Source organism: Phodopus roborovskii, unplaced genomic scaffold, assembly GCF_943737965.1.
Source record: "Phodopus roborovskii unplaced genomic scaffold, PHOROB, whole genome shotgun sequence".
Lineage (NCBI taxonomy): Eukaryota > Metazoa > Chordata > Mammalia > Rodentia > Cricetidae > Phodopus > Phodopus roborovskii.
The window spans coordinates 6487364-6499482 of record NW_026126517.1 but is presented as its reverse complement, the minus strand read 5'-3'; the positions used below and the strand labels follow the sequence as shown (position 1 = coordinate 6499482).

Below are 12119 nucleotides of genomic sequence, written 5' to 3'. Positions count from 1 at the left end.
CCAGTCGTTAGCCTTTTCCACAAGCTGTGAGCCACTATTCCCTAGCACATTTTGCAGTCAGGACAGGTTGAAGGTTTTGTGACTGTGTTGGTGTCCCATTCCCACCACTGGAAGACTTGCCTGGTTCTGCAACATCTTTATTTGTAAAGTAACACTCATTAACATACGTACATACATACATATATATGCATATATATAATGATTTATTTTGTGTGTATGCCTTTATGTATGTATGTGCACTACATACATGTTTAGTGCCCTTAGAAGTCAGAAGACCATGTCAGATCTCCTAGAATTGGAGTTACAGATAGTTATGCGCCACCATGTGGGTGCTACTAATTGAGCCAGGGCTTCTCCAGGAGCAACAAGTGCTCTTAACCGCTGGACCATTTCTCCAGCCCCATCATTTCCTAAATTTTAATGGAGTAATCCTTCTTAGATCTGTAGCAATAATTTACAGTTTTATAAATCCACCCGCCTCCCTCCCAGATTCGCTTTTTAACCCTTTTCCTGCCAAGTCCATTGACCAAGATACCACCTGCAAGCTTTGAGCATCATTGTATCCATAGCAACCAGACTTGAGCTTCTTCGGTCACCATGGTGCCGGCCCGACCCGGCCTTGTGGTCGCTATGGTAACTGGAGGCGGGTCGCAGGGTCCAAGCAGTCTGGGCGCATGCGCACAAGTCCGGTTCTCCGCTGCCAGACTGAGCCCCTCAGATTCCCCTCGACATGGCGCTGAGCCGGCGTCTGCGACTTCGGCTCTGCGCGCGGCTGCCGGACTTCTTTCTGCTGTTGCTCTTCAGGGGTGAGTTCATGCTTCTGTGACACCGGGAAGTGGGATCTGTGGCGATGGGAACTGAGCGGCCCGGGCCGCCGTGGAATAGCGGTCTTGGTGCCCGGGATTCCGGGTCCGGCCGAGGCGCTGATGGGTGGCCTCTGCGGGTGCATGGTGGGCGCAGCTCAGCGGGCTGTCGGGTCTGGTCTCGGGCTGACCCGCGTGGATGCGGCTGGTTCTGGACGGGGACGCGGCCCTCTAGATTGTAGCAGGACGTGGCAGCTGCTTCTCGGGCTCGAAAACTTAACTGGAGAAAACACCCCTTCGGCAGCGTGGTGCCCAGAAGTCGTGGACCACGAGCGGTTTGGGAAGCTCCAGCCAGGCGGAGCTCCAGAGGCCTGTCCTCCCGGGAGCTGCTGGGGTCAACAAAGAAGCTGAACTCGGCAAGGCCGGCCATCCTTGCACAGAGATGGATCTGCACAGGGATGAGCACCTTTGTCGAAGCTTGGTGGAGGAGACCCTTACCCCCAAATAGCATCTGGACAGTTTTGATCCCGATACACTGCTAAACTTGAAAGTTTTGCTCATTTTCTTCCCACTGGAATTCCTGGGAGAGAGTATTTCCCTGGCCAGTTGAGCAGAAGCACTGTAAGTTTACTTTCTATAAATAACACATAGCACTTTGAAGCTATCATCTCAGCCCTTAAAACAGTTCTGTGAAGTAGGTTTGTGAACCCATTTTTAGAGGCTATTTAATAGCCCCCCCTTTTGTACAATTTTAAGGTTGCCCCCCGAACAAGTAAGTAATGGTAAACTTAAGGTTGCACAAAATGCCACCCCTTACTCACAGGTAACCCAACCTGGACCACTCTTCAATCCTTGGATCATTTGCTACTTGTGTTTGTTGCTGTCCATGATGTTTTCCAAAAAATACAAATTAATACATCAAGGCACTGGCACTGTTGGGAGTGGGGGGGGGGCGGCGAGGGTGGACAGACTCAGGAAAACAAAGCGTTTTTGTGTTTGGTGCTTATTTTAGTGGGGTGCTCAGAGTGGTGGTAATAAAAAGAGGAGGCCTGGTCCAGGAGTGCTGGAAACAGGCCTCCATGATAAGGACAGGCATATACTGGTGACCATATACTTTGCCTGAAAGTTGTTTCAAAACCAAATGCAGTTGGGAGATACAGATGACCAGAGGCTAGCCAGGATACAGGAGTGTCAGGAATGTCCAGCTCCCACTGTGTTAGTCACACTGACACTGTTCTATTCACAGATAGAACAGCTCCCTATTGTTGAAGAGATTTGTTCACTTGAAAGTCTGCAGTTTTTATTGGAGATATATTTGGCAGTTGACTTCAGGGATGAATTTCTACTTGGTGATTTGTTAGTAAAACCAGAAAATGCTAAGGGCTTCATATACCCTTAGTCTCTGGTTTTGCCCTTCAGGAGGGGCTAATTTGATGGGTTTCTTGCTATTAATATAAGAAGTACAATAGCAGTTTGTAATCTAGGATTGATGGTAAAGATGAAGGTGCTAGGATGGCATTAGTCCACTTTGACAGCTTTAGCTTTCTTTTTAAAGTGAGGAGTTTCCATTATATGGTTTTTAGCTTCCATATACCTTGCACGCCTGGGGCTGAGAGATGGCTCAGTGATTACAAAGGTGTATTCTGGCAGAGGACCCAAGTTCTGTTCTAGCACCTGGGTTGTGTGGCTCAACCAGCATGGAACTGCAGCCCTGGGGTCCGACACATTCCTTTGCACTCTGCAGCCACTTTCCAGCCCTGGGGGGTCTGACACACTCCTTTGAGCCCTGGGGTCTGACACACTCCTCTGCACTTTGCAATCACTGCACATCCCTCCTTCACAGGGAAGTAAAAAGAAAATAAATCTCCCAAAACATGTCATCTTCACATGTGAAGACTACCTGTTTAATCTCTAGGCTTATGCTTTTTAGTTGCCACCACTATGTACTATTTTCACTTAGAAAATGCTAGCTCCTGTCAGCTGTGGCTCATGCTTGTAATCACAGCACCATGGAGGCTGAAGCATGAGGATCACTGTGAGTTTGAAACCATGCTGGGATACACAGTAAGTTCCAAGTCACCCTGGGGTAGAGTGAGACCCTGCAACAACAACAAATTACTAACTTGCAATCACAGCACTTAAGGGGCAGAGGCAGGAGGATCACTGCTACTTCAAGTCCAGCCTAGGCTACAGGGCAAATTAAGGCATGCCAGGGCTATGAAGTGATGCTCTATTTTCAAAGATGAAAAAAAAAGTTTCTAACACAGTAATAAACATTTCATGTAATTAACCTTTGCTGGGCTCTATTATGACAACTTAATGTGAATTAATTCATTTAATTTTGGTAACTTAAGAGTACATTACTGTTTTTTGGTTTGTGTATGAAGACTCACAAACTTGCAGAGGTGAGGTGCTTGAGGTGGTGCCTCTAGCATCTTAAACTTGGAAGTCTCTAGTCTGGTAATTCAGTCTTTGGTTACTTGTTTTTTTTTTTTTTCTTTTTCTGTTTGTCAGTGGAAATCTTTAAAGGATGAGTTTAGTAAAATTATCAAGTGTTCAAAGCCATGTAGTTTGTGGAATTTATGACTGGTGTGATTCAACTTGACAAATATTATGGTTATCTTCTATTTTGAGTGATTATGTAGCAATTTGGTAACTTTCCAGAACTTTGTTGTAGCTTTTTTTTTCTTGACACAGAGTTTCTCTGTGTAGCCCTGGCTATTTTGGAACTCATTCTATAGACCATGCTGGCCTTGAACTCACAGAGTCACCTGTCTCTACCTCCCTAGTGCTGGGATTAAAGGCGTGTACCAACACTGGCTAGCTTTCCACAACTTTTTATGTACCAGAGAGAAACCTTCATTTACAACTAGAGTAACAGTTTGAGGCCTTAAAGACAGTTTGTAAGGTGAAATGTAGACAATTCTAACCAAATATTTTAATTCTTCCATTTATTTGGAATCCTGAAGCATGTTTTAGAATGCCCTACATAGATAGATAGATAGATAGATAGATAGATAGATAGATAGATAGACAGACAGACAGACAGACTGGACTGGTTGGGATTGAACTCAGGGCCTTGGGCATGCCAGACAAAGCCCTTTGCAGCTATAGCTCCAGCTCCTTTATGTTTTTTTTTTTTTTTCTTTTTTCCTGCCTCAGAGCTGAGACAGAACCCAGAGCCTTGCCATTGAGCTAAATCTCCAACCCCTTTTATTATTTTTTATGATTTTTTTTATGATAATTACATTTGATATCCTGATTGTTCCAATCATTGTCTGGATTGTAGGTATACTTTAAGAAAAACAAAGGACACCTGGTCCTAAACATAAAATACTTGGATCAGCTGCTCATCTCCAAATGATTTGTTTATGGCCATGCTATAGGCTGAGAAGACAGGATGTGTAGCTGTTAGAGAGCTTAGCCATTAAATAACTGCAGTTTTAAACTCAGAATCACAGTGGTCCGTCTCCTGGGCTCTGTGGAAGGTGAGGGACAGCTTTAAGCCAGTTTTCTGAAAGGTAGCAGATGCTCAAGCTTGTTTTCTGAGATGGTTATGTATTGTAATAGAAGACACTACAGATATAGCACACCCAACTAGCAGCTGTTAGAGATGTGATATTAACAAATTCCTTCTTCTTAAATCCTTTGAATTCTTTCAGAGCACAAGTGCGTGAAAGAAAAGAAAATCTGTGTGAGTGTGAGTGAAGTTAGAATGTACAGTCAGCTGAGGACATCCTAGTGATGGCAGATTCTCTTTTAAGGTGTGTTTCCAATTAGGTCTGGGTGTGATGACATTAGGGCTGAGTGACAATTTTAAATCCTTACACGTGCCCTCCGAATTCTAGCACTATATGCAAATATCTCCATTGGGGTATGAAGAGATCTGGAACTAAGTTGGTAAGCACATTCTTTTACACTCAGGTTAGCAAGGACACTATCCACTGTATGTGAGCTAAAGCACTAATTTACTGCTCCTTTGTTGCTTGCCATGGTGCACAGACATCGTCCTGAGAATCAGCCCTGTTTCTCATGCCCTGGGAGGCAGTGGTTTTTCATGTTGTGGTGTTTTGGGTTTCTTGCCTCTGAATAGCATTTATTATGTGCTCTGTATTGCATGTCACAATAGTCACTGTGCATAGCATGACTGCAGGACTGTGCAAGCCATAGGGAAGATTAAGGCTGTGTAAACTTCTTCCATTATGTCTTTTTTCTTTTAAAAGTTTATTTTTCAAATAAATATTTTATGTTGTCTTAGTTACTTTTCAGTTGCTGTGACAAAACACCATGAATGACCAAAGGAACTTATTAAAAGAAGTGTTTAACTTGGAACTCACAGTAACTGAGAACATAATTTTAGTCCATAAGAAGGAGGGGGGGGGTGAAAAGAGCAAGAAGACAAGAAGTAAAGAACTAATTGGGAATGCCCATCCCAGTGATATCCTTCCCCTAACCAGGCTACCCTTCTGATCCTTCCCAAACAGTGTGACCAACCGGGGACCAAGTATTCAAATGTGTGAGCCCTGGGGGGGGCTATTCTTGTTCAAACCATCACACATATGTATAGGTGTTTTGCCTGCATGCTTATCTGTGCATCATGGGTGTGCAGTGCCCAAGGAGACCAGAAGAAGACATCAGATTCCCCGAGACCAGAATTACAGATGCTTGGGAACTTGCAGATTGGTACTGGAAATTGAACCCATGTCTTTTGGAAATAAACCAGTGGTCCTAACCATTGGGCCATCTCTCCAGTCCCCATATGTTTGTCTGTATGTGCATGGCATGTATGTTGATGCCCAGAGAGGTCAGAAGAGGGTGTCAGATCCCCCAGAACTGGAATGAACAGGTGGTTGTGAGTCACTCTGTGTGGGTGCTGGGATTACAACTTGGGTCCTCTGCAAGAGTAGTGTTAACTGCTGAGCTATCTTTCCAACCTCTTTATGTTTTTCTTTTGTAGTGTATCCCAGTACTTAGTTGGTTCACTTTGTTCCTACAATTATTGTTAAAATCAAATCCTACCAGTCATATTGTTTGTTGTGTCTGGTAACTTCAGCTCACAGTAATCTTTCCTGTTTCTGAATAAGCATACATCTTAGTCTATAGTTCATTTCATTCCAACAAATATTTAAAAATGTCTACGTTATGTCAGGTGCTATTATTCTCTGTGGTAGGGGTACACAACGAATAAGAAGCCCAGCTCTGCAAGAGCCGGCATGCCTGATGTCTGTAGGACCACTCACACTGAGCTTTGGCTACTGGGTGTGAGTACAATGCATGTTATCCATGATGTTAAAAAAGAAACTGACCCAGAACAGAGATGTGTCTAGTAAGTCTTGCCTGTCTGTCTTTGCCACTTGAAAGCCAGTTAACGTTTTTAAACACTCTGTGTGTGTCTAGGCATTTTTAGGATATCTTATTTTAGTTCAGTGGCTGCAGGAACGTTAAGAAAGCCTCAGTTTTTACTCTAGTAGTTGTCATGGAAGGAAATGGTATTTTCTGTCATCTACTCTGTAGCTGCAAAGTTAAGAGAAATGCTTATGCACTTTAAAGGACATGGACTGCGACTACTACAATTTGTGATTACAGTTATGTAAAACACCAGGGGGAAATGTACAAAACATTGATGGGTTGTGTTTCTGAGTAGTGGAGCTCGGGCTAGCTGTTCACTGCTCTTGTTCTTTTCTGTCTGATTCTTGTGCTTTACTTTTGAAGTCTTCTTTAGTGAACTTTTTTTTTTTGTATGATTATAAAAATGTTGTGTTTGTTTTGACAGCTACAGTTCTGGAATTTTAGATTTGATATTAGTAAAGGGAAAAATGCAATTTGTTTAAAGACATGTAATCTGTATCTTTTTCTAGTTTTTTCACAACAGCCAAATTGGATGAAGGAGGAATGTCCTTGAAGTTCAGTTGTTTGCATATGTATTCTTTGTGACATATTTGAGAGATTAATTGCCATTCATTTGGGTAGGAGAACAGCTGTGGCGTCAGCAAATGGTTAAAGGAGGCTGAAAGCTGCTCAGAGTACCTGCCCTGCCCCCCATTCATTAGAAACAAACAAAAGAACCCGGGTCATTGCTTAGCTTGCTGCTGCACTCTGATTGAGCACTGCTCTGTGCCAGTCGCCGCTGATTCTCTCGGGCGATGAGAATAACGAGGGCAGGTTGACTTCATGGGAAGCAGACATTTGTCCGCCAGTGTGCCCCATTATTTCTGCCTTCCCAGTGTGTACATCCCTGTTTTCAGAATGAGGTGCAGCTGTCTTGAAGCTCACGAAGTATGTAGCAAATCCTCAGACAGCTGTGTCTCTTTCTTTAGCATTCCTACTGGGGTTTTATTATTATTTTTTTCCTTTGAGGCAGGGCTTGTGTAGCCCAAGCTTGCCTGGAACTTTGTGTGTGTGTGTGTGTGTGTGTGTGTGTGTGCAAGTGTGTGTGCAAGCATTCACGTGTGTGCACGCCCATAATGCCAGAGGTTGATGTCAGGTTACTCCTAATTGCCTTCTATCTTATTTTTTGAGACACAGTCTCTCACTGAACCTGGACCTTGTCAGATTCTGCTAGGCAGGGTGGACAGCAAGCCCCAGGGGCTTCCTGTCACTACTCCAGTACTGGGGTTTCAGCTCCTTGCTGACCTACCTGGGCCTTTAAGTTGTTTCTGGGAAATCCACTCAGGTCCTTTGGTATACTGGGTTATAGGATTGTGACACCTCACTTGGCTTACTTAGGGATAATTTTGATTTACATTAAGTTCACATTTAGGTGGCTGGAGATATTGAAAGAGATGAAAGTGGAGGAAATAGTGTATACAGGGTTGTGCTTGGGAGTGTATATAGTGTCTGCTGAGACTGGGTTATTATGCTAAATAAATAATAGCAGCTGCTGGTGGTATTTGCCAGGCAGTATATGGGTTGTGTCAGATAATATGCCACAGTGAGTTCAGACTACTATGACATAATATCATAAACTGAGTGCCTTAAACCATAGACATTTGTGTCTCACTGTTGTGGAATCTCGGATGTCTGAGATCAAGGCTGCTGGGAGGTCCAGTTCCTCGTGAGGCCTTCTTCCTGATTTGTAGTTCAAATGATGGAAAAGGGGTGACAGTTTTGATGCCTTTTCTTAGAGTGGCTATCCCCCAGTGATGGGGTCCTATCTTCACCACCTCATCTAAGCCTAGCTACTTTTTTTTTTAGATAGGGTTCTCTGGGCTCAGGGTGTCCTGGAACTTGCTTTGTAAACCAAGCTGGCCTCAAACTCACAGAGATCGGACTGCCTCTGCCTCTCAAGTGCTGGGATGAAAGGTGTGCACTACCAGTGCCAGCTGCCTAGTTACTTTTTAAGGCACGGACCTAATATCTTATTAGAGGTTACAGCTTCAACATGAACTTTAGGAGGACACAAACTTGAGCTATTTCGACTGGTTTCAGGTATTGAATTTGTAGATGTGGAATCTGAGGGCCAAGGTCACAATAAATAAAAGGGTCACATCCTGTGTGAGGCATCTATAGTGCTCTCTGCAAGGCTCAGGGGCTAGTGTACAAGAGGAGGCAGAAAGGAAGAAGGCAAATGCCTGAAGAAGCCATTGTTCTCAGAAGCTCTCAGTAGCTGTGACCACCTGCACACGATTGGACTTGTTAGCATTTGTGAGGCCTCACCTTCCTGAGGACTAATAGTTGCCGGATAGTGGGACTTAGAAAGTTTTTCTGTGGGCCTATTTAAAAAAAAATGGAGGAGCCAGTTGTCCCTCAGAGACCATTAACAAAAGTTGTAAAGCATTTAAGCATCAGATTAAGAAATTTGGCTTTACCATATGAAGTGTAGACATTGGTTTGTCAGGTGGAAGCAGGGATATATATGAACAAACGAAGTCAAGAGGATGGGAGTGGAAAGAGCACCCACAACAGTGATTCTCAACTTGTGGGTAGGAATGACCCTTTCACAGGGGTTGCCTAAGGCCATTGGAAGACTCTTTTACCAGTAGCAACATCGCAGTTATAAAGTAGCAATGAAAATAGTTTGTGGCTGTGGGGTCACCAGAACATTAGTAACTATATTAAAGGGTCCCAGCATTAGGAAGATTGAGAACCACTGACCTAGACAGTCTTATTAATAGTTTTTTTAAATAATATTTTTTATCTAAATTTGAAACAAGCTATTTTACTTTTTTTTTTTTCTGTGTAGCTTTGGAGCCTGTCCTGTCCTGGAACTCACAGAGATTGCCCTGCCTCTGCCTCTGGAATGCTGGGATTAAAGGCATGTGCCAAATCCGCCTGGCTCTTATTAATAGTTTTAGTAACATTCTGTAATATGAGTACCCTGGTTCTAGACTCAGTTCTGTTTATATGCTAGTCTCTTCCTCTTAGCTATAGAGAGTCTATTCCAAGACACCCAGTGGATTCCTAAAACTGTATAGAACAGAACCCTATGTGTCCTGTGATGTTTCTGGTACACAATTTGTGAGCTTTATGCCTTTCCCCTCATAATTAAGCACCTGCTGTGTACTGTGGCTGAGATGTATGCAGATTGAGGACAGTGAAATACAATGAATTTCTTTTTCCTTCACAATTTCATAGAAGATTCATTCTTACCGTATCTTAGCAACTCTGATGATTTCTTTTTCTTTGCTAATCAAGTCAATTTTCAACTTTTCACTCAAGAGTAGCACTGTCTAGCTTCTCTGTGCCATGTCTGAATTGCCAGTGTTGGCATTTGGGGCCATTAAGTAAAATAAGGGTTCCGTGGATACAGTGTGATATTGTGATAGTTGAGCCAATAGCCAGGTGCTCCTGAAGCGAACAATGAGTGGTATAGACGTGAAGGATAGGGATGATTCGTATCCTAGGTAGGATGGCTTAAGATCTCATCTCACCACTAAGCGGCACAGTGTCTAACTTAGAACTGTTGCTTTTAGGATTTTCACTTACTATTCCAGACTGCCCCTGACCCCAGGTAAGGAAAACTGCTCAGCCAGGGGCTCCTGTGTCTGAAACTAGACCGATTTTAGTGTTGTTCTTGAAATACTTATTTACTGGATACATTATTTTAGGTTATCAGTCCTTTTGTCTTGGGAGGGTGCATGTGTATTCTCTGTGCCCTCTGGTTAAGACAGCTAACGTTGTATCTATTGTTTCCACTATATTGATTATCTTTCTTTTTCCTAGCTACATTGAAGGCCGTCCCCTCCCCCCTTTGCTTTCCTTTTGGGGGTCATTTTGAAATGTTACTGCCCTGTGTCACTAAGGTGAATTTCTTTTTAGTTTTCTATTTACAGTTTATAATTTGTGTAGCTATGAATTTTCTCCTATAGATTCTTAAGTATTTGTTTAAGTAGTTATCTTTTATTTTCTTATTCTTTTCTTTTGGGGCTCTGATTAACAATAATCAGTTCCTTGTCCTCACTAACTGTTAATTTTTCTCCTTTATTTTTTATATTCTTGGGTTCTGCAACTAGCTACTTCTGCTTCCAGCCTTATCTCATCTGTCACTGACCCATCTTGGAGGGCTTTCCCCACTGATTATTTTGTTAATATCTAAAATTAATTATACTTGGTTTTTCTTGGGACTTTTTGCTTACGTTTTCAAGTTTTGGAAAACTTTAGGCTGGGCATAATGATACATGTCTATAATCAGTCCTGGCACTCAGGACACTCATATGAGGAACTTGAGTATGAGTCCAGTTTTGGCTATAGATTGAGATCCTGTCTCAGTCAACAAACAAACAAATTTTAACACTTATGCACAGCTATCTTATTTTCCATATCTGACATTCCAAATATCTAAAGTCTTTGGCATGTAAATCTCTTATTTTTTATTTCTTGTGACTTTCATATGTAGTGGTTTGTAGAAACATGGCTAATCTGTGACAACTAGGCCTAACCCCTAACCCAAGCATGATTTTTTTTGGAGCAGGGTTCCATCCAGTGGCAGCTGCCACCCTCTTGGATGACTGTTGTCCCCTGCAGAATCCCTGGAATGATTTAAAATATCAGGCTCTACTTGCCTTTGGCTCAAGGACACAGTGACGCATGAAATGTTAAAATATGAGTATGTGCTCCTAGTACTCCCATCATGCTTTCTAGTTTAGCCCAAGCTATTTCTGTTTGTCCTTTTACTATCCCCATTGCTCATGAGTCCAGAGGTGCAGCCAACACCTAGTCTGGAAAGATCTCACTGTTGGGTTCTACTGCATTTCTGGAGAGCTCTGTTTTACTTGTTTCCACTTTGGATTAACAGAAGAGCTACACATGTTTCTTTTAACGTTTGTTATGAAAGTAGTGCTTTTATCATTCAAATGTATTCTGCTCTATTTTATACCCTTCCAGGATGGTGCGATGTCCCTGGGGAGAGAGGGCAGATAACACTGCTTCAAGGTTGGGACTCTGTCAATTTAGTCATATGCCTACTTCTGCGATTGTAATCTCTGACCATCTGTCACCCGAGACGCAGCAACATAGATAGGACAGTTACTCGAGGTGGCAATCACTGCAGTAATAGCTGTGGGTGAGATGTCCAGAGGTCAGAGACAAAGGTGACTTGGAGCTTCCAGCTGAAATCCGAGATTCTTGCTTGTACAGAATGAATGCTGGCTTAAAAGGACAGATGCCACCCACTGTACCCTGTTCATATGCACATACTTCCTGGGTGATGGAGGAGCACTGCATTGTGGGTATTGAGCATTCTAGATTGTTTCCAGATGTTCATGTGACTCACATTCAGATCTCGGGGAAATAATACTGGTTTTAATCTAAATAATTTGAAAGTAATTAAAATCATACCTCTCCTCTTACACTACCACCAAAACATGCATGGTCCTCTCTCTTTGTTATTAGATAATGACTTTTAATTTTGAATGTTAGATCCAAGGAAGTGTGACCTTCCAGGCATACAGCAAAGCTATTACCTGGTTAACTGAACTAAGATATATTTAGTCTTTATAATTGTATTTGAGAGTTTTAAAAACTTCCAAAAGAAAATCTTTTTACCTCCAAAAGTTTAGATGTGGCCTGGAACCAGGTAACTGTCATCGGAAGATCTACTATGAAAGGTTGGAGGAGCTCATGGTCAGAGCCAAAGCATTTTTTTAGTGTTCCCCCCCCCCCCACATTTAAATCTCTTTTACTTAATCTAGTATTTCAAGAGTCCCTGCTTTCATTTACTAAGAATCAGTAAGGCATAGGGAATTGGTTGTGTCGGCATTCTTATTTCTTGTTTTGTTTTGCCTTTTGTTGATTTTTTTTTTTTTTTGAGACAGAGTTTCTTCTTTCTAGAAGACACAGTCTCACAGCAAACTCTCTCTGACTCTTCCAGTATCTCTG

General features: G+C 42.5%; 1 protein-coding gene across 1 annotated transcript in view; it reads left to right on the top strand.

Annotated features, from left to right (window-relative positions):
• The first annotated feature begins 661 nt into the window (after positions 1 to 661).
• Positions 662 to 12119, top strand: part of Jam3 (junctional adhesion molecule 3) — a 56843-nt gene continuing 45385 nt past the window's right edge. Inside the window, exon 1 of the mRNA XM_051196933.1 lies at positions 662 to 806. Within this exon, the coding sequence (XP_051052890.1) occupies positions 731 to 806 (76 nt within the window). The 5' untranslated portion in view covers positions 662 to 730. The remainder of the gene's footprint in view (positions 807 to 12119) is intronic.